The sequence below is a fragment of the Carcharodon carcharias genome, chromosome 25 (genome assembly GCF_017639515.1).
Source record: "Carcharodon carcharias isolate sCarCar2 chromosome 25, sCarCar2.pri, whole genome shotgun sequence".
NCBI lineage: Eukaryota > Metazoa > Chordata > Chondrichthyes > Lamniformes > Lamnidae > Carcharodon > Carcharodon carcharias.
The window spans coordinates 44,432,836-44,456,489 of NC_054491.1; the positions used below are offsets into that span (position 1 = coordinate 44,432,836).

Genomic DNA, 23,654 nt, shown 5'->3' on the forward strand with positions numbered 1-23,654 from the left:
GGCTACTATATCACAATTCCACATGTCAATCCTCACCCTTAACTCTTCCGTCTTACCTGTAATACTCCTGGCATTAGAGGCCATCCAGCCTTGCCTTACTCCCTTGAAACTTAATGCAGCTGTACTCCCTCTGATTTGATTGTTTTATTGTATTATGATGTGTCCCTATTCTGCTAGCATTGTGTCCCCTCCCCCTGTCAAATTAGTTTAAACTCCTCCCAACAACACTAGCAAACGCATCTACAAGGATGTTAGTCCCACTCTGGTTCAGATGTAGACCATCCCGCTTGTGCAGGTCCCACCTTCCCTAGAAACGGTCCCAGTGATCCAGGAATCTAAAACCTTCCCTCCTGCACCAATTCTTAAGCCACGTATTCATCTGTGCTATTCCCCTATTTATGAGCTCGCTAGCACATGGCACTGGGAGTAATCCAGAGATTACAACCAGAGACGCCTTGCTTTTTAGTCTGCTGCCTAACTCCCTGAATTCTTGATGCAAGACCTCATCCCTCTTTCTACCTATGTCACTGGTACTAACATGTACCATGATCTCTGCCTTATCACCCTCCCCACTTCAGGATGCCCTGCAGCCGTTCAGTGACATCCCGGACCATAGCACCAGGGAGGCAACACACCATCCTGGAGTCACGTTGATGGCCATAGTAGCGCCTACCTGTTCCTTTGACTATAGAATCCCCTATTACTATTGCTCTTCCTCTCCTCCTTTACGGACAGGCTGCTTGTGGTGCCAGAAGCTTGGCTCTGTCTGCACTCCCTGGAGGATCCAGCGCCCTCATCAGCCTCCAAAATGGAATACCGATTTGCGAGCAGGACCCCAGGGGACTCCTGAGCTACCTGCCTGTTTCTCTTGGACTGCCTGGTGGTCACCCATTCCCTTCCTTCCTAAAGACCCTTCAGTTGCGGTGTGACCACCTCTCTAAGCGTGCTATCCACGATGCTCTCAGACTCGCGGATGCTCCAGTGTCCCCAGCCGCCATTCCAGCCCTGAAATCCGAGCTTCTAGGAGCTGCAGCTGGACACACTTCCTGCACACATGCTGGTCTCAGGCATTGGAAATGTTCCCGGCTTCCCACATAGAGCACGAGGAGCACACCATGGCTTTGAGTTCTCCTGTCATGACTTATCCCTTTAAATTAAACCTTTGAAATCAATTACTCTTGGGCCTTCTTTCCTGATCCTTGTTACTGCAGAATACACAAAGTATAAACCACAAAAGACCTTAAACTACACACGATAAAAGTAGTAAATACTTACCCGACCTTACCCACTACTTAACCAGTCATTCCCTTTTAGCCTCTACTGCTGCAGCAGGGCAAGACCACTCTCTGAAGATTTAAGTTGTTGGATAGCAAAGAAAAAATGCAAAGAGCACCTCTTCCCCTCTGCACCAAATTCCCACTGTGCAACAAATTGCCAATACCTCCACACATTCTGGCTGTCTCTCACTCAGGATGAGGTCTCTCCGCTGTTTGTGTGCATATAATTATGCAAAGATGGGTGGCAGGTCAGAAGCTTGGAAAGAATATAAAGAACAACAAAGGATAACAAAAAGGTTAATACGGAGGGAATAAATTACAGTAAAGAAAAAGCTGGTTAGTAATATAAAGACAGATAGTAAGAGTTTCAATGGATATTTAAATAAGAAAACAGTTAACAAAGTGAGTGCTGGTCCTATAGAAAGTGCATCGGGGGACTTGATAATGGAAAGTAGGGAGATGGCAGATGAATTGAAGTATATTGCTTCGGTGTTCACTGAAGAGGACACAAGTAACATCCTAGAAATAGCTGTAAATCAGGAAATGGAAGGAAGGGAGGAACTCAAGAAAATTAAAATCACCAGGGAAGTGGTATTGAGCAAATTGTTGGGGCTGCGGGCTGACAAATCCCCAGGTCTGGATGGACTTCACCCTACGGTCTTGAAAGAGATGGCTAGTGAGATAGTTGATGTGTTGGTTTTAATTATCCAAAATTCCCTAGATTTGGGAAAGGTTCCATTAGATTGGAAAATAGCAAATGTAACTCCTGTATTCAAAAAAGGAGGGAGATAGAAAGCAGGAAACTATTGGCTAGTTAGCCTAACATCTGTCATAGGGAAAATGTTAGAAGCTATTATTAAAGATGTTATAGCAAGACACTTAGCAAAATAAGGCAATCAGGCTGTGTCAACGTGGTTTTGTAAAAGGTAAATCATGTTTCACCAATTTATTGGAGCTCTTTGAAGGAGTCATTTGTGCTGTGGATAAAGGGGAACCAGTGGATGTATGGTACTTAGATTTCTAGAAGGCATTTCGTAATGTACCACATCAAAGGTTATCGCGAAAAATAAAAGCTCATGGTGTCCTCGAGGGGTAACATACTAGCATGGATAGAAGATTGGCTAACTAACAGGAAGCAGGGAATTGGCATAAATGGGTCCTTTTCTAGTTAGCAGAATGTGATAAGTGGTGTGCCACAGGGATCATTGCAGGGGCCTCAACTTTTGACAATTTACATAAATGACTTGGATGAAGGAATCGAAGAAATGATTGCTAATTTTGCTGATGACATCAAGATAGGTGGGAAAGTAAATTGCAAAGAGGACATAAGGAGGCTACAAAGTGAGTGGGCAAAGATCTGGCAAATGGAGTACAACCTGTGAAATTGTTAATTTTGGCAGGAAGAATAAAAAAGCGTATTATGTAAATGGTGAGATTCAGAGGGATCTGGGTCTCCTAGCGCATGAATCACAAAAGGTCAGTACGCAGATACAGCAAGTAATTAGGAAAGCTAATAAAATGTTATCATTTATTGTGAGGGGAATTGATTAAAAAAGTAGGGAGGTTATGCTTCAGTTGTACAGGGCATTGGTGAGACCACAGCTGAAGTAGAGTGTACAGTATTGGTCTCCTTATTTAAAGAAAGATGTAAATGCGTTAGCAGTTGGGAAAATGGATGGGGTGTCTTGTTGGGAAAGGCTGGACAGGTTAGGTTTGTATCCACTAGAATTTAGAAGAGTAAAGAGGCGACTTGATCGAAACCTCTAAGATCCTGAGGGGTCTTAACAGGGTGGATATGAAGAGGCTGTTTCCTCTTGTGGGAGAATCTAGAATGAGGGGTCACTGTTTAAAAATAAGGGGTTGCTCATTTAAGAAAGTGATGAGGAGAAATTTTTTCTCTGAGAGGGTTGAGAGTCTTTGAAATTCTCTTCCTCAAAAGGTGGTGGAAGCAGAGTCTTTGAATATTTTTAAGGCAGAGCTAGGTAGATTCTTGATTAACAAGGGGGTGAAAGGTTATCGAGGGTAGGCAGGAATGTGGGGTCAAGGTTATTTTCAGATCAGCCGTGATCCTATCGAATGGCGGAGCATAATTCGTATGTCCATATGACCATATATCATATCATTAACTTAGCCCTTGTGACAGTAATTACTAATCCTAAATGGAAGCAATTAGATTAATTTGTCGTTCTGGTACAAATCCAGCAATTTGTCATGAAAACAGTTTCAGCGGAGGCGCTCATGGAGCAGGGGGGGGTTGTCATTTTTTTGTTTTTTTTGAGATGTTAAGAGCAGAGCAGCGCAAATCATCCAACAAGAGAAAGAGAACACAAGGCCTGCCTTCTTTTCACCACAAATTGCTGAATGTTTTGCTAACAATGACAGATACTGTGTTAATTTGCCATTACTTTTTCTAGCAATTTCTGGGGCTGCGCAATGTCTCGTTAATCAATTCAGCCATTTTGTGAAATGCCATTTTCTATATTTTTTAAGTGGGCTACTGGGTGCATCCCTCAGGTATTCTCAAAGGAGGTAATCAGCAAAGCCTAGGAGACATGCACAGAAATCAACTGCGATTTCAGATTAGTAAATAAATCTCAGTACTTAAATTGCCATGGTAACTTGCTACCGATTCATTCCCTGTGGCTGACAGTTCTGCACCTGATGCAAAATGTTGTTTTCCACACTGAAACTGCATTAGGATTCAAAGTGGCCTAAATTACCATTTTTGTCAAATATGGTAACAAATCACCAATTAATATTTAGCATAAAGATGCTCAGGATTTTCACATTACCAGTTAGCCATTAAGGAGCAATAGCAACTTTACTGAACTTGTCTGGTTTCACCACCCACAGCTTCATCCTCACTTTTGAAAAGAACAAACTTTCTTTCACACAGCCTTATCCTCTGGAAATCCAAAGCATTCCGAAATTAATGAATTACTTTGCAAATTCTGTCACTATTCTGCAGACAAGTGCAGCAGTCAATTTTGCCCAGAGCAAGGTCCCACAAATAGCAAATAAAGGAGCTAATTTGGTGGTGTTGGTTGTGGGGGGAATTTTGACCAGGATACCAGGGAACTACCCTGTTTTTCTTCATTGTTGTGGATTCATTTACACCCACCAGAGTAGGAATTTCGGGTGCATTTTAACATCTCATCCAATGGTAGCACCTTGGACAGTGCAACACTGCTTCAGTCCTGCACTGGAAAGTCAACCCAGGTTATTGGGTGGCTGCAAGACTGGTTCAGAGGCTGGGAATTCTGTAGCAAATAACTCATCTCTGACTGCTCAAAACCTATCCACCATCAAACAAAACACAAGTCCGGAATGTGATGGAATAATCTCCACTTGCCTGGATGCATGCAACTCACACATCATCCACTTGATTGGCACCCCATCTACCACCTTAAACATTCACTCCCTCTACCATCAATGCACAGTGGAAGCAGTGTACACCATATACAAGATGTGCTGCAGCAACTGGCCATGCACTCTTCAACAGTACGTTCCAAACCCACAACCTCTACTCCTATAAGGACAAGGGCAGCAGTCACATGGGAACACTATCACCTGTAAGTTCCCCTCCAAGACACATACCATCCTAACTTAAAACTATATCGCTGTTCCTTCATTGTCGCTAGGTCAAAAATCTGGAAGCCCCTCCCAATAGCACTGTGAATATACTTACACCACAGAGTGCAGTGGCTCAGAAAGATTCACCACCACCTTCTCAAGAGGAAGTACAGATGAGCAAAAAATACCAGCTCACATTCAACGAACAAATGAAAAAAAATCCCAAAGGGGTCCTCGAATCTATAAGTTTTTGACTCGAGTGTACAATCAATGAACCAAACTGACAATTTTAACATGTAACACAACAGTTGATCTGTCTGATAAAATCCCATGGTGTACATGCATTTAACTCTTCAGTGAAACTGCAGAAGGAACTCTTACTTCCTCTACTGCAATAGACAGCCTCATTTAAACTGTTGCTTTTTGGCAGCTGTTTGATTATACATGGAATTGCACAGAATGCTCAGCAAGAAACAGACTTACGACCCAGTTGATTCATGTCTGTTTCCATGCTCCACACGAGCCTCTTCCGGCCCTACTAGCATTCCTTTCTGTCTCAAGAACTTATCCAGCTTCCCCTTAACTGCATCTATGCTTTTTGCCTCAACTACTCCATTTGCTACCAAGTTCCACATTCTCATTACTTTTTAATAAAGAAACGTCTCCTGAATTCCCTACTGAATTTATTAAATCTTATATTTATGATCTCTAGTTTTGGACGCCCCATAAGTGAAAACATCTCTATATTTATTCTATCAAATGTTTCATCATCCCTCAACCTTCTCTTTCCTAAAGAGCTGCAGCCCTGATCAATCTTTCCTGATGGTTATGACATCTCAGTTCTGGTATCATTTGGAGTTTGTTTCCCCTCATCAGGGAATCTAAAACATGTGGACACAGTTTCAGCATAAAGGCCCATTATTTCGCTCTGAAATGAGGAGAAATTACTTCATTCACTGGATTGTGAATCTTTGGAACTCTTTACTCCAGAGGGTTATGGATGCTCCATTGTTGAATGCATTTAAGGTTGGGATTTTTGGTCTCTCAGGGTTTCAGGGAATCAAGGGATATGGGGAATGGGCAGGAAAGTAGAGTTGAAGCCCAAGATCAGCCATGATCACATTGGATGGTGGGGCAGGCTTGACTCTACTCCTGTTCTGACTCCTTGTGTTTTGTGATCACCTTTGTAAATTTTTTTGCATCTTAGATTATGAGAGAACTGCATCTGTAAATATCTGGGTTGAGCATTTTGCTCCTGATAACGGACTCTAGATTCAGGAGCTGTTCTCTCAAAGCCAAACTAATACAACACCAACAGTACTCTTTAATACAGCATTGTTTTCACATATAACCCTGTTAAAATAAGTCATTTTATGTGCAATTATAGTGTGTAGAAAAATGGTTTAGTTCATTCATATATTCATTCACCTTAACACTTTCTTTGTACATCTGTTGAGGCAGAATTGTTTAGAAGTCCCTGATCTCTGCTTCTCTCAACTGATTAGGGAACCCTAATCGCTACATGGCTTCTTTTTTATTGCTTAATCCACACATTACTCCAGTAAAGAAGCGAGTCTTGCCAAGAAATAAATAACACATTTAAACTTCCTTTAGCTTGATCAGCAGGATCTGAGTTACAGAAGGTAAGACTCAGGTGCTATGGAAGCATGAGTCACATTTTCAGTATCACTCAGTGATATGTTTTCTGTAACTTCAACATATATATTCAGGTTCTCCACTGTCATTTTCTGTTGGTTTCCATGTGCCACTCATGACGCAGTCTGGTGGACACTTCATCTCTTCCTCCCAGGGGTCTGCCAACAACACTCTGAAATCAGCAGAGAGATGTGTCAGAAAGCTCCAGGGTCTCTCAGTTGTGAGGAGTTGTGTCAAAGATGCCAACGGTGATGTCGTTTCTCATTTCCACTCAATGTCTCTTCACAGGGCATGAGCTGGGAACCACAGTTCATTGCTTACAGTATAATCTGTTCACAACCAATGCATTGTGCAGAACACTCAGGCTTCAAGCCATTGCACCACCATGCTTTGCCCAAAATTTTCTCTTTAAATATGGGACTTGATTCAAAATAAAATCTGTGATTCAGCAAAGTTGCATTGCATGCATCATGTCATTTCAACTGAGTTGGCATTGACAACGGGAACATTTATTTCCAGGATCCCCAAGTACCAGGTGGGACCTTTGATTAGTATTTGGAAATATTGGTTGCACATTTCATTCTCTACACACGTGGTATCTGGTATCATTGAAGCATCAGTCCTGTCCATCGATATCAGTCTTATGTATCAATAAGTCAGTTTGAGCACTGATTTTTAGCACTGGAATAAAGAATTTGAAGCCGTCTGCATACCTGCTTTATACTAACCATGACAACTGTCTTAATACTTTGCCTCCTGCTAAAACTAACAATCACAGATGTGGTAGAACCAATTGTAGCTATGGATTTGCATTGGTAATATTAACTAAACTGTACAAAAGTTTCAAGGACATCACTGCTGAGTTAATGGATTTTGCAAAAGTGAAACGGGGTTTGAAAGCACACAAATAAATTTTCTTATTTTGGGTTCAGCAGTTCACCAAAGGATGCCTGGGGCCAAATAACTGGACATGGGTGGCTTTAATATGTGTAGCAACAAATGAAAGGGAGAACTTTAATTTGTCCACAAAAACATTCTGCAAGGAGACATTACCATAGCACTAATTGTCTCTTCCCAATCAAGGCGATCACGAGGAGGGAGGGTCAACAGCAATTCTGGAACATAATCATCTTCCTCCAGCGTTGCAGAGCTTCTATTCAACCTGCAAACAGGAGCATATAAAGCAAACATCAAACACTCAACTAAAAACATCCCAGAGCCATTCAGGCTAATAAAGAGTCACTTTCGGATTTATATCAAGAAGTTCTTCACGCAAGGAGTGATCAACACTTGGAATGGATTCCTGAATAAAGCTGTGGAGGCAGAAACGCTAGAATTATTAAGAAACAATTAAATGTAGCAACGCAGGGAGTGTACACTCTCTCTGGATAGATGAATCAAAATGGGCCCAAATGAGGAGCATTTCCACATGATCCCAGCATAATCACAAAGATGAGAATATAAAATGGCCTCTAAACAAATGTTTTGAACATACAAATCTACATAGTTCCATGGCAGATACATATTTCAATCTTGGTAACCTTGGGTGATGAGACCTTAAGCCCCAATCCAAGCTTTTAACCAAAGCTGACATGAGGGACAGCTAGATTGTTGGGAGTTAATGGCTTTCAAGAGGAAACGGTAAACCAATCCCATTCTAAATAGTCCCAGTAGTTCCGTTGGATGCAAAGATGCCAAATATATTATGCAAAGACGACTTGGCCAACACTATTCCTTCTATCATAATCACCACAGTTTAGTTGATCACTCATGTTACTGCTGGACACAAGATCTTGCTGTATGATGTACACAGCAACATTCACTGTATTTCTACAACATACAAGCTCAAGCCAAGCGTGGTATATACTTTTGCCTGGATGGGTGGAGCTGTAACAACACTTGAGAAGCTTCACATAATAAAACAGTTGATTTAATCGGTGTCACTGTCACCAGGATCTAATTCCCATTAACATTCCCTTTAAAATTTAGTTGCTCTGTGCAGCTGTTGTTATCAGCATGCGGTCCCATTAAATTTTTTTGTATTGTCACGTTCTGGGCTAACTTGGTTCTATCGCATGCTGCTTCCATTGCTTGACATACAAATAGTCCTGTGTTGTAGCCATTCAATGTTGCATTATTCCATTCAATTTGGTAGGCCATAGCCAACACTAAAAGTTATGGCTGTAACTGTGTGGAGTGTCATTTAACAGGTAATTTAAAACATTTGTCATACATCATGCCATTCATTCAATTCCAGTCATCCCATGTGACTGACATCCTGGATTAGCAATTTTGATTGACAGCCTTGTCAAGAGTGAAAACTGTGAAGGGCACAGGAATAATTTGACAAGAAAGTATTCAATGAACGGCATGACATTAGGAAGTTCTGAGGAACAAAGGGACCTTGGCGTGTGTGTCCATGGATCTCTGAAGGCAGGGGGGCACTTTAGTGGGGTGGTGAAAAAGGCATATGGGACACTTGCTTTTATCAATCGAAGCATAGATTACAAAAGTAGGGAGATCATGTTGGAGTTGTATAGAACCTTGGTGAGGCCACAGCTGGAGTATTGTGTGCAGTTCTGGTCACCACATTATAGGAAGGATGTGATTGCACTGGAGGGGGTGCAGAGGAGATTCACCAGATTGTTGCCTAGGATGAAACATTTAAGTTATGAAGAGAGATTGGATAGACTTGGCTTTTTTTCATTGGAGCAGAGAAGACTGAGGGGGGACCTGATTGAAGTGTACAAGATTATGAGGGGCATGAATAGGGCAGATAGGGAGCAGCTGTTCCCCTTAGTTGAAGGGTCAGTCATGAGGGGACATAAGTTCGAGGTGAGGGGCAGGAGTTTTAGGGGGGGATATGAGGAAAAACTTTTACCCAGAGGGTGGTGATGGTCTGGAATGCGCTGCCTGGGAGGGTTGCCTCACATCCTTTAAAAAGTACCTGGATGAGCACTTGGCACGTCATAACATTCAAGGCTATGGGCCAAGTGCTGGTAAATGGGATTAGGTAGGTAGGTCAGGTGTTTCTCACGTGTTGGTGCAGACTCGAAGGGCTGAAGGGCCTCTTCTGCACTGTGTGATTCTGAACACAGGTTCACTAGAGGGAAATATGGAACAATTGTCAGAGATAATTGTAGAAAATGAACTGGTTCTTAAAAACAGATTGGAACTCATGGTGGATGAATCTCTGGGCCCTGGTGGCTGCATCCTTGGCTGTTAGGTGAAGTGAGAAAGGATGCAGCAGTGGCCAAAATCTAACAGTAATTCTTAAATATGCAAATTGTGCCTTGGCAATTGAAATGTAATATCTTCTATCAAGATGGAAGAGAAGGTTCAATTAGGTTCTACAAGCTGGTAGTTTAATATCAGTTGTAGGCAAATTTTTCAAATTCATAATTCAAGATAAAATTAATGAACACTTAGTTAAGGAGCCATAAATGTGTTAATCAGGGGCATAGAACCATAGAAAAGTTACAGCACAGAAGGAGGCCATTCAGCCCATCTTATCCATGCCAGCCCAAGGACACCCAGGTGCCCTTTCTAATCCCACCTTCCTGCACCCAGCCCATAGCCCTGCAGCTTACAGCACTTTAGGTGCAGATCCAGGTACTTTTTAAAAGAGTTTAGAGTTTCTGACTCTACCACCAGCTTGGGTAGTGAATTCCAGACACACACTACCCTCTGTGTAAAAATGTTCTTCCTCATGTCCCCCCTACACCTTCTACCACTTATCTTGAATCTATGGCCCCTGGTTCTAGAATTCTCCATCAAGGGAAACAATTTTATCCTGTCCACTCTATCTATTCCCCTCATAATTCTGTACACCTCAATCAAGTCACCTCTCAGCCTTCTTTGTTCCAGGGAAAATAACCCCAACCTATCCAATCTCTCCTCGTAGCTACACGTTTCTAACCCTGGCAACATTCTTGTAAGCCTCCTCTGCACTCTCTCCAGAGCTATTACATCCTTCCTGTAATGCAGTGACCAGAACTTCACACAATACTCCAATTGTGGCCTCACCAGTGTTTTCTACAGTTCCAACATTATATCCTTACTTTTATATTCTATACCTCTGCCAATGAAGGAGAACATTCCATATGCCTTCTTTACAACCTTGTCTACTTGAACTGCTGCCTTCAGGGACCTGTGTACTTGTACGCCAAGACCTCTCACTTCATCTACCCCTCTTAGTATATTCCCATTTATTGTGTAATCCCTGTAAATGTTTGACCTCCCTAAATGTATGACCTCACATTTCTCTGTTAAAATCCATCTGCCACTTTACCGCCCACTCCACCAACCCATCTATATCGTTTTGGAGATTATGGCTTTCCTCTACACTATCCACTACTCGGCCAATCTTTGTGTCATCTGCAAATTTCCCAATCGTGCCCCCCATGTTCACGTCCAATTCGTTAATATATAACACAAACAGCAAGGGTCCCAACACCGAGCCCTATGTAACACCACTTGAGACAACTTTCCATTCGCAAGGGCATCCATTGACCATCACCCTTTGTTTCCTGTTACAAAGCCAACCTTTTATCCAGTTTGCCACATTACCCTGAATCCCAAGGGTTTTTACTTTCCTGACCAATCTGCCATGTGGGACCCTGTCAAATGCCTTGCTAAAGTCCACGTGCACAACATCCACTGCACTACCTTCATCAACCCTTCTTGTCACTACCTCAAAGAATTCAATCAAATTTGTGAGGCAAGGCCTTCCTTTAACAAATCCATGCCGACCATCCCTGACTAGTCCATGCCTTTCCACATGACAGTTAATCCTATCTCTCAGGATTGATTCTACTAATTTGGTCACCACCGATGTAAGACTAACTGGACTATAATTGTTTGGCATTTCCTTTGATCCCTTTTTAAACAATGGAACTATGTTTGCATTTCTCCAGAGCAAAATGTCAACATTTGCTGATGAGATAAAGTAGGAAGTTTAGCAAATAATTAGAAAATGTTCCTGGAAGACAGACAAGGTAGCTGAATGAGCAGACGTGATAGTTACAAGTTAATATGTATAAGTCAGGGGTAATACTTTTGGGAGGTAAAACTAGAACTGAGAGCACGTACTCAATGGAATGACATGCTTGTTATGAATGAACAGATGCATCTAAGGATCAAATACATAACTTCCTGAATCATAGTCTGAAATTTCCCAGTCATGAGGAGGTGGGATAAGAAGCGAGATTGAGAGTAGTCAGGTTGGCTCTTCGATACATTTCCACTTCTGACAATTTTGCCAGAGGTGGGGGTGAACACGACAGAGGCTACCTGCCCAGTAATGGGCTAAATGGGAGGAACATTGATAAGTGCCACAAGGTAGGCCACCCGCTGAGGTCAGAGCCCAGCAAGCAACTGGAGGCGGCCTCCCAGTGGCAGGCGGGGGGGGGGGGGGGCTGTCAGCAACGCCCAGTGGGGTTGCTGGCTGGACATTGCTGTGGGATCTTCGGTGCGCTTCCCTTATCCACAGTCCACCCAACACCCTTAATTGGATGGGGGCTCCCGCAGGTGGTTTTTTAGTTGACTGCCTCAGGAAAGTCCCTCCATGTCCACTTCCAAGTTCCCAACCCAGAACTGACGCTGCTGTTGGAATCTAGAAAGAACATTAAAGTCATAAAATAATTTATGCCAGTCATGTCATGAAAATATAATAATTTTCATAATATTGTGATTTATTTTAAAAGTGGGTTAATAGTGGGGTTTTGGATATTTTCTGTGTGCGTGTGCACGCATGGAAGTGTTGGATTTAAATGAATTGGAGACAGCTGGTCTGGAGGCTCAGTTATCAACAAGAAGCTAGGTTTGAAATGCCAAATGCTTAAACATGACTGAAGTTTTAGAATGTGAGGTGTAAGGAACATTTGCATTTTTAGATAAATTAGGTTAGTTTGAATTTCAAAGAGATGATAAGATGTTGCACTTAGCCAGAAGAAGTCACGCCAAACAGTGTTTATTTTTCACAATGGTTACCGATAAAATTAGCACTATGAAGAGATTTATATTATGTGAAAGGTAAAGTTCCAAAGACATATCGGAAAAATGGAATTTGCATTAAAAAGAGAGAAACACGTATAAAGGAGATAAGGCTGCATTTAAGAGAGAAGGCATTCTAAGATATAACAGAAGTATGAAAAGCCTCCAGCCTCTGCACATCAAGTTGCTGTCTACAGGAACCAAAGCTAAGAAACCTCACTTTGAATATCACAGGGTATCGTGTTGTTTTGCCTGGGTCTGTTTAAATCTATTTGTTTTTACTGTTGCCTTAACAGAGGTGTAACTGGGAGTCAGGTTAATTTAGGGGATTTTAGGAGTTATTATAGCAGTAATTTGTAGACCTATGTATGTGCTTGTCATCTTTTCTTTGTTAATAAATGTTTAATTTAGTTTTATTAAAAACCTCTGAAGTCGTGGTAGTCTTATTATTTCTGAATTCAGGGCACGCATCTCTAAATAAAATACAAATTGCGAAACAGTTGTAACCGCATGATCAAGTTTCCCTCGTGGATTTGATCCACCTGGCACATCATAAGCGTCAGCAAATGTGCAGGCTCCAAATGATATTTAATACTCAAAAAGGCTAATTAGCTTTGTTCCATTTCAGCAATGTGTATATTCACCAGGATGCAGCCAGGGATTGGAAACTGGGAAAGACTCGAGATATTGGTGCTGTTTCCAAAGAGCAGAAATGGCTAAATGGGAGTAACTTGTGTGATGAAGGATCTTGATAGTGAAAAAGGAAAAGTATTTCCTCTACTTAGGGAGTCAGTGAAATAAGGTCATCAATTTAAAATAGTCACTAAGAGAGGTCAGGAGAAATTAAGCAGAGAGTTTATGGAGCATGCAATGATTCATTATAGGGAGTGGTCGAGGCAGTGGCCATTGTATCTTTTAAGGGAAAAGTGGTTAAATTTTTGAAGTAGAGGCAGGTACAGGACTACAGGGAAAAGAGGGGCAGTGACATTAATTTTGGAATGATCATGCAAGAAACTGCCACAGACCTACCATAACCAGCGAATGGCTTGCTTAGGACCATAGAATCATAAAATGGTTACAACACAGAAGGAAAACACCGTGCCTATTACATCTATGCCGGCTCTCTGCATCAACAACCCAAGCCAGTGAAACACTGGGAAAGTGATTTCCATTTAGCGTATATTCATTGTACACACAGTTTTTCAGGAACACATTAGGAGTGCTAAACAATAGCTGTACTTCCAAGTTTTGTGTCATCTGCAAATTTTGAACTTGTGCCCCACACATTTAAGTCTAGGTTATTAATATAGATCATGAAAAGCAGTGGTCCCAATATCAATCCTTGGGGATTGTACATTATACACCACCCTCCAGTCTGAAAAAACAGGTTAACTAGTACTCCCTGTTTACGGTCACTCAGCCAACTTTGTATACATGCTGCTATTGTCCCTTTTGTTCCATGGCCTCTTCTTTGCTGGAAAGTCTATTATGTAGCCCAAATACACTATGTTAACTGTATTACCCTCATCAATTATTTCTGCTACCTCATCAAAAATCTTAAACTCAATCAAGTTAGCTAAATGCAATTTGCTCACTCTCTGTAATGAATCCATGCTTGTCCATGATAAGCTGTCCTGGATTACTGTCTCTAAAAGCTTTCCCACCACTAAGGTTAAACAGACTGACCTGTAGCTGCTGGGTTTAACTTGCACTCTTTTTTGAACAATGGTGGAACATTTGCTTCTCACAAACATGTCTCTCAGCAAGTCTCAAAGTTGTTCCACAGCCAATAAATTATTTTTAAGTTACACAATAGCCAGCTTATACAGCAAGGTAAAAATAAAGTACATCTTTTTTCACAGTGTTAAGTGAGTATTGTTGCCCATGACACCAGGAAAATTCCCCTACTGTTCTCTCAATAGTGCCACTGCAATTTTTATGCCAACCTAACAGGTAGATGCAACCTCAGTTTAATCTCTCATCCAAACTCAGCAGTTCTGGCAACACAGCACTCCCTCAGTGCTTCACTAGAACACCAAACCACATTATGTGCTCAAGTTTTTGTAGCGGGACTTGAATTCTCGACTCTCCAACTCAGAGGCGGGAGTGCTATTACTGGGCTAAATTGATACTAAACAGGGAATGGGCGGGGTGCACATGATTAAAGAGGAATGCATCAGTCAGTGGAAGAGGAGAAACCCATGGCAACAAAAGAAAAGCAAAATACTGGCGATGCTGGAAATACCCAGCAGTTCAGGCAGCATCTGTGGGGAGAAACAGAGTTAACAATTCAGATCAATGATCCTTCATCAGAACTGAAGATAGAAAGATATGTAACGGAATCCATGGCCCTGCTGCCTTATTCTGGAACCTGCTAGGGTTCATGGTGCCAATTCACAACTGGTAACCTAAACAGTTTATCTCGGCATTAATGCGAGGGCTGTACTGGGAACTAAACCTTGATCTCAATGACCAAAGTTCATGACACAAAGGCAGCAGTGGTTTTCAATAATCCATCTGTATAACAAAATGCCTATTTGTTAAAAGCTGTGCTTCAAGTCCCAGCCAGGATCAGCACTGGACAATATATCCACTGTACCAACTCAAATTATAGACAATGCTCATTAAACATTTCTATTAAAATTATTGTAACACTGGACAAGTGCTTCACCTCTCATTGAGTACATGACAATGCTGAAATTTAAATAACAGCTTTTAAGCACAAATCAGTTATCAACAGCTAGCACTGCATCCTGCAGATGGCAGATTAGTTGACATTCTGCTAAAGTCCTGTATACAGTCTGGCCTCCAGACTAAATCACACTGCAATTAGCAAAAAATTATCTTCAGCAAGTACATAGCCAGAGGTAATTATAGAGTACACCAAGTAGAACATGCAAAATGTATTCAATAGCCTCCCCCTTTAGCTGCACTCAAAATTGATCTTTTGGCTCTTAACAGACTTTTATGCAACAATCCTTACTCTTTTTAAGCTTGTTTTATTAATTGCTACTAAACAATGGAATGAAGGTAGATATTACTACAAGTGACTCGGTCTAACAATGAGCGAATGTCATTCAGAAAGAATATCGTGTACAGACAATAGCAAATGCTTTGGCAGAATCACAAAATATGTTGGTATTTGAGAGACAAGTATTGATTTCTCTTCATGTTCCCAGCACGAGTCCAATGCAAGAACATCTGATGCAGACACATATTAGATTACTGGTAAGATTCAAGGCTCTGCTTACATGTACCAACATTAAAGAGGAGGTGATGGACTAGTAATCCAGAGACACAGGTTAATGCTTTGGGGACCCAGGTTCGAATCTCACCACAGCAGATGGTAGAATTTGACTTCAATAAAAATCTGGAATTAAAAGTCTAACGATGACTATGAAACCATTGTTGATTTTTGTAAAAACCCATCTGGTTCACTAAAGGACTAATGCCCTTTAGGGAAGGAAATCTGCTGTCCTTACCTGATCTGGCCTACATGTGACTCCAGACCCACAGCAATGTGGTTGGTTCTTAACAAGCGCAATTAGGGATAGGCAATAAATAACCACATGACCAAATAAATGACCACATCCCATGAATGATTTTTTTAAAAAATGAACTAAATGGAATATTAGATTAGTGTTGAAAAAGAGAGACATACTATCAAGCCATCAAAGCTTTGCGTCTTGCACTATCAAGACAGTTCACAAGAAATTACCAACAGTAAAGGAAGAACAACAATTCATACTGCATGAGAAGAGAGTGCTGATTGGTTGGAAGTGGACTCTGATTGGTGGAGGTGTTGCCATGGAAAATGCAGCATGGAACAATTAACTGCCCAGCTTTGCTCAAATTCAAACTGGGCAGGTCAACTATGATTGGTCAAGGCATTGCGCTGGGGAATGAACCAAGGAATGACTGCTTCCCAAGCTATAGTTTATTTGAAAAAAGCGCAACATGTGGACATATTCCTTCTGTCTGCAAAGGACAGGGCCCTGAGAGTGAATATATGTAGCTATCATGAGTAAGTGAGCCTGACTGACAATCTTGAATTGGTTTTCTCAGCACAATCAGGATTGTTTAACAAACGTTTGCCCAATCACGGAATCACATTTAATATTGGGCATTTTATTTTGAGTTTGGTAAGAATGGGCTAATTGGGTACAGTCAGTACTTTGCTTGTTGTGACAGCCGAGGGGACGTGTTGTTTGATACAATCTGTCAATTATTGGGGTGTAAGGCCTAAATACTTGACATCACACTGGCATTGACAAGATGCTGCTGTCAAGCCAAAAAGGTATTCTGCCTATCACACAAATAAGGTAATGTGGTATATGATTTTCAGTACCAGTGTGTTACCAGGTATGTAGGCCATACATGCCAGTGACTGGCGGATCGTATCAAACAGCACGTCCCTTCATGTGTTCGCAACAGGCAAAGTGCTAACCATACCCAATCAGCCCATGATTGCAAAGCTCAAATCATAGCATCCAAAATTAGATGTGACTCCACAGCTGCTAAACAATCATGACCTTGTTAAGGATTACACTGAAAACCGATTTAAGACCGTCAGTCGAGCTCACTTACACATACTAGAAGCCACATATATTCACACACAGGGTCCTGTCCTTTGCAGACAGAAGGACCATGTCCACACATTGCTCCTTTTTAAACTGAACAAAATCTCGGGGAACAGTCGTTCCCGGGTTCATCCCCCAGGGCAAGGCCTTGACCAATTGGAGTCGACCCACCTGGTTTGAATCTTCCATGGTCGGTTTGCATTCTCCAAGGCAATGCCTCCACCAATCGGAGTCCACTTGCCAACTAATCAGCAGTCTCTTCTCATACAGTATAAATTATCATTCCCCTTTTACTGTGGGTAATTTTTTGCGAGCTGTCCTGATGAATGCAAGACGAAAAGCTTTGATTGGTGTCTCTTTTTTTTCAGCAGTGCTCAAGATCTGTACCACCAAACAACTATTTGGAATATTAGATGTTAGAGGTACACTCAACAGGACAGTTCTGTCTTGGATGAGCCAACATGAGAAGGTTTGTGACAAGAAATGGCTTTGGGTCCATCCAATCCAATCCAGCTACATCCCATGCATGACTACCACTATCACTGATATTCATGCACCCAAAACAAGAACGTGCTACTCCCTTCTAACTCCCAGGTATCTCTAAACCCCCTTCCCTCTACTGCTGTTGATCGAGATCCTTTAGTTTAAAGGTATCAAGTGACCTAGATAAAAGCAAAATACTGCGGATGCTGTAAATCTGAAACAAAAGCAAAAATTGCTGGAAAAACTCAGCAGGTCTGACAGTATCTGTGGCGAGGTGTCAGACCTGCTGAGTTCTTCCAGCAATTTTTGTTTTTGTTCAAGTGACCTAGAGTTGCTTCTTTTCTTCAGAGTCTGTTCTGTGAGTAAAAAGATTGCTCTAATCTTTAATCTTGAGAATTGTGTCCTGAAGTTCAGTCCTCACTGCCTAAGTTAAACGAACTGTTTAGTTAAACATTCTGTTGACCCTGAGCTGAGCTTCGGGCTGCACATCCTTCCATTAAAAAAATTACTCACACTTAAAAAGGAACAGAGCAGAGGCAAGGAATGGTGGTGGCAGAAAGGGAACAGGGGAACTCAGTGCTCGATTGGCTGGCTTCCCACAATTCACCCTGCCTAAAGTTCAGCCCATCTGAAACTCTGCTGCTTATCCCAGCCACTTGCACAGGAATATCCTGGAGAGCAAAGATAACTGATCATCTTGCCTCCACTTCTAACCATGTTCTCAAACCCCTCGCCAGCACCCTCAACCTTCACCATTAATAGCAGGTGCAAGGTGTTTGTGAACTTGTTTATCACTAACAATTAGACCATTCGTTTAGCTGCCTCTGCCATTTCCTGTGTTCCATTTACCCACTAAGCCAAGCCTCCCGAGGCATCCTGGGAAAAAATACAACAACGCTTTCTATCTGCTGGGGTTGGAGCCATGAGAGAAAAGCAGCAGAAGCTGAAATGTAAGAGTAACTGCCAGAGATGGTTTAATGTTCAAACTGAGTAAAATCCTTTAAATATGATATTGTGCACGCATTGTAAAACACTGTACAGTGTTCTACACATCAGCAGGCAAACTCATAACTTTCAGGCACAAGCAATCCGGACTTACCCTGTAGCATTACTACTTTTGTATGTAATGTTAAGTTCCTTATTTCTCCCCTTAACTCCTGCCAAACCCCTGCCCAAATGCATACACCTTAGTCTCTCAGGATCGAGGATGACTTGCTTCCACTGATGGGTTCTGAGATAGCTGCTAAGTCCAATGCGCGGTCTGCATATTCAGTTATATGCGGTGCAGGTGATGCTTGAAGGGTCAGGCAGATGAGCTGTTTGGAAGTTTGAGCGCTCTTTCTGATGCCTCAACTTCATTTGCGTGTTCCTGACAAGGTGCCTTGATGTATTTGGTGCCTTCACATGTGAACCTTCTGCAATTTGCTCAGTAACAAGCTAGGGACTCCCATTAGTTGGCAGGGATGTTTGACCTCATTAGGGATTGGTTGAGGACACTCCTAAAGCGTTTCTGTTGTCCTCCTAGGAATCTCCTGTCGCAACTGAGTTCCAAGCAGAACTGGTAGGGCTAGGCTATGTCAGGCATACGAGCGACATACCCTGCCCAGCAAAATTGGCTTTGAGTGATTAGCTCAAATGCTCATGATGCTGGGAAAGTTGGCTTGGGGGAGAATGCTGCTGATGGATCTCCTTTCTTACTATCAGATTTGAAGGATCTTGCGAATGCACCACTGGTGATACTTCTCCAATGCTTTGAGGTGTCTGCTATAGGTTGTCCAAGACTCCGAAGCAAATAGGAACCATTGCTGTTCGGTAAACCACAATGTTAGTCTCAGTTTGAGATCCAGATCCTCAAATTCTCTTTTCCTCAGTTGGCAAATTGAGGAAATTTGAGCAATTTCAAGAAAATGCAGGGAACAGCACCAACAACTGTACATCGCCTTTCTCGACCTCACGAAAGCCTTTGATTGTCAACCATGCTACCCCAGATGGTACATTGAGTAAGTACTTAGCCAATGTTCTGAAATGATATGCAAGCTGTGATACTCATCAACGGAGCTACCACAGACCAAATCTCAATGAAGAATGCAGTTAAACAAGGCTGTCTAATCACACCAATTCTCTTCTCCATCTTGCTCACTTCAATACTGCACCTCACCTTCAACAAAGTACCCATGGGCATGGAGATAATCTACAGAATTGACTGCTCAACATTAGCCACCTTCATTCCAAAAACTAAAATCGCTCCAAGGATGGACATGTGGGCATGAGAGCATCAGGACTGATATAAAGGAGAAATCAAGGCTGTTTAAATTAAACCCTCTCTGTCCGTGACACAAATTGGGGGCTCAAATCTGGGGAAAAACCCAATTTGAATTATTTTTTGAATTAAGAATTAAGAAGGATGAGGGGGAATCTGATTGAAACTTACAGAATACTGAAAGGCCTGGATAGAATGGATGTGGGGAAGATGTTTCCATTAGTAGGAGAGACTAGGACCAGAGGGCACAGCCTCAGAGTAAAGGGAAGACCTTTTAGAACAGAGATGAGGAGAAACTTCTTTAGCCAGAGAGTGGTGAATCTATGAAATTCATTGCCACAGAAGGCTGTGGAGGCCAGGTCATTGAGTGTATTTAAGACTGAGATAGTTAGGTTCTTGACTGGTAAGGGGATCAAAGATTGTGGGGAGAGAGTGGAAGAAAGGGGTTGAGAAACTTATCAGCCATGATTGAATGGCGGAGCAGACTCGATGGGCCGCATGGCCTAATTTCTGCTCCTATGTCTTATGGTCTTATGAATTTGACCAGGGTCCAAGTTAAAAGATGAGCCAAATCTGATATAAGAGTCAATTGGAAACCGAAAGAGCAGATAGATGTAGAAGCTCAATAATGACTCTGAATGCCCTCCCATAGCCAATTTCGAGCTGGAAATGCTCAAGTTACAGCTAGAATTTCAGGAGAGGGAAAGAGAGAGAGAGAGAGAGAGAAAAAAGGAAGCTTAGGAGAGGGAGAATTTCAGCTCTGAAAATTGGAAATGGAGCTAACAGCTCAAAGGGAGACACACATCAGATAATTGGAGTCTGCGACAAAGAGTCTCTCTCTACCCAACAGCACCGACTACCTCTCTAACCCGGAACCACTCCACAAGGCCCTCAAATAAGCTAGAGTCATCCCCAAAGTTGAAGAGGGTGACGTGAAGCCACTTTATCGTACTTTTGAGAAAGCAGCAGGACAGCTAAAATGGACCTCAGATATCTCAATGTAAGCTAGAACTGTTAGAGGAATTCAAAAATTGCCTACCCTCCAACCTGTGAAAGCACTTAGAGTAGCGATTCCTCATAGGTAGGGGTACAGCAGTCACAGCTACGATCTCAACCATAGGTCTGGAAACTCAAGCAGACCCTTTCCGACGAGCACTGGAAAGATGTCGGGTGACCTGGATAGGAAAGGAGCCCCAGCCAGATAGGAAAACACAAAGCAGGGTGCGGGAAGCCCCCCTAAAGCTTGAAAGGAGATCTCTCGGAGGCCGGTGTGTTCTCATTCGCACAAAATAGGCCAATCCAGACCCAAGTGCTGGAAATTGGTTGGCAAACCATGGGCCTAGTCGAGCTTCGCATGAGTAGTTCCCCAAAGGGTAGTGCAGCAGAGCAGCCAGAGGCACTCACTATAGAGACTAATCCATTGGAGAGCATGGCAGTGTGTGTATGGGCTGAACAAATTACCAAAGAGTCTCCAGATTTTTCTCCCGTCAAGAACAGTGTGCCCCCACCCATCCCAAGATGTGAGCAGTCCCTGGAACTGATCAGGAACACAGGAGCCACTCAATCCTAAAAGTTGGAGGGAAACTTAAAACCCTTTCATTCATTCACAGGATGTGGGCTTTGCTGGTTGGGCAAGGTGGTGCTGAGCTGCCTTCTTGAACTGCCACAGTGGTGTAGGTATAGGTACACCTACAGTGCTGTTAGGAAGGGAGTTCCAGGATTTTGACCCAGTGACAGTGAAGGAACAGCGATATATTTCCAAGTCAGGATGGTGGGTGACTTGGAGTGGAAATCCCAGGTGGTGGTGTACCCATCTATCTGCTGACCTTGTCCTTCTAGGTGGTAGTTGGTTTGGAAGTTGTTGTCTAAGGAGCCTTGGTGAATTCCTGCACTGCATCGTGTAGATGGTAGTGGAGAGAGTGAATGTTTGTGGATGTGGTGCCAATCAAGCAGGCTTTTTCCTGGACGGTATCAAGCTTCCTGAGCGCTGTGGGAACTGCACTCATCCAGGCAAGTGGGGAGTATTCCATCACATTCCTGATTTGTGCCTTGTAGATGGTGGACAGGCTTTAGGGAGTCAGGAGGTGAGTTACACATCACAGGATTCTTAGCCTCTGACCTGCTCTTGCAGCCACAGTATTTATATGGCTAGTCCAGTTCAGTTTTTGGTCAATGATAACCCCCAGGATGTTGATAGTGGGGGATTCAGTGATGGTTGAACGTCAAGGGGCAATGGTCAGGTTCTCTCTTGTTGGAGATGGTCATTGCCTGACACTTGTGTGGCACGAATGTTACTTGCCACTTGTCAGCCCAAGCCTGGATACTGTCCAAGACTTGATACATTTGAACATGGACTGCTTCAGTATCTGAGGAGTTGCAAATGGTGCTGAACATTGTGCAATCATCGGCGAACATCCCTATTTCCGACCTTATGATGGAAGGAAGGTCATTGATGAAGCAGCTGAAGATGGTTGGGACAAGGGCACTACCCTGAGGAACTCCTGCAGGGATGTCCTGGAGCTGAGATGACTGACCTCCAACAACCACAACCATTTTCCTTTGTGCTAGATATGACTCCAACCAAAGGAGTTTTCTCTGATTCCCACTTGACTCCAGTTTTGCTCGGGCTTCTTGATGCCACATTGGGTCAAATGCTGCCTTGATGTCAATAGCAGTCACTCTCACCTCACCTCAGCTCTTTGTCCATGTTTGAACCAAGGCGGTAATGAGGTCAGGAGCTGAGTGGCCCTGGCGGAACCCAAACTGGGCATCAGTGAGCAGGTTATTGCTAAGCAAGTGCCACTTGATAGCACTGTTGATGACCCCTTCCATTACGTTACTGATGATCAAGAGTAGACGGATGGAGCGGTAATTGGGCAGGTTGGATTTGACCTGCTTTTTGTATATAGGACAGGCCTGGGCAATTTTCCATATAGCCGGATAGATGTCAGTGTTGTAACTGTACTGGAACAGCTTGGCTAGGGGTGCAGCAAGTTCTGGAGCACAAGCCTTCAATGCTATTGCCAGAATATTGTCAGGGCCCATAGCCTTTGCAGTATCCAGTGCCTTCAGCCATTTCTTGATATCACGTGGAGCAAATCGAATTGGCTGATGACTAGCATCTGTGATGCTGGGGACCTCCACGGAGGCCGAGATGGATCATCCACTCGGCACTTCAGGCTGAAGGTTGTAGCAAATGCTTCAGCCTCACTGATGTGCTGGGCTCCCCCATCATTGAAGATGGGGATATTTGTGGAGCCACCTCCTCGAGTGAGTTGTTTAACGACTGGATGTGGCAGGACTGCAGAGCGTAGGTCTGATCTGTTGGTTGTGGAGTCGCATTGCCCTGTCTACTCCCTGAAAGCCAAAGGACCAGTCAGTCGAGTGGGAGGAGGATCTTCATTTGCACCCCTCCATAAGATCTACACAGTGTGGGGCCTTGTTTCATTGCCCTGTTATAATAGGAATTGTCCCTGAACTACCATTAGCAGGAATCGATTTCCTCCTTAGGAACAATTTAGCAGCAAGGTGTTAGTCATCAAAAGAAAAGAGGCCAATGCCAACCAGCAAAAATCTGCAGAAGGGCAGAAAGCTGGGGAAGGTCCAAAAGGGTGCAATTGCACCCACAGACCTCGAGCAAGTGCTGCTTGAAGGTAGCAAGGCCAAAGACAGGCCAGTAAAATTAAACGAGGCCCATAAAAGACCCCTAGAATCTAAAACAGGTTTCTCAAGTATTCTAGAATTAAATAGGGACCAGAGAAGAACTAGAGCAAGAAGAGACATAGTGAATGAGATGCCCCATGTAGTCAAAGAGCCGGAGGGAAGGCAGGT

General features: G+C 42.8%; 1 protein-coding gene across 6 annotated transcripts in view; it reads right to left on the reverse strand.

Annotated features, from left to right (window-relative positions):
• The window catches only part of LOC121269532 (rho GTPase-activating protein 32-like), a 524,870-nt gene that overhangs the window by 329,499 nt on the left and 171,717 nt on the right, over positions 1–23,654 (reverse strand). For 5 of the 6 annotated variants that reach the window (XM_041174184.1, XM_041174187.1, XM_041174185.1 and 2 more), the window contains one exon: positions 7,560–7,668. The exons of the other annotated variant lie outside the window; for it this stretch is intronic. In XM_041174184.1, the coding sequence (XP_041030118.1) occupies positions 7,560–7,668 (109 nt within the window). The remainder of the gene's footprint in view (positions 1–7,559; positions 7,669–23,654) is intronic. 6 annotated transcript variants of the gene reach the window in all.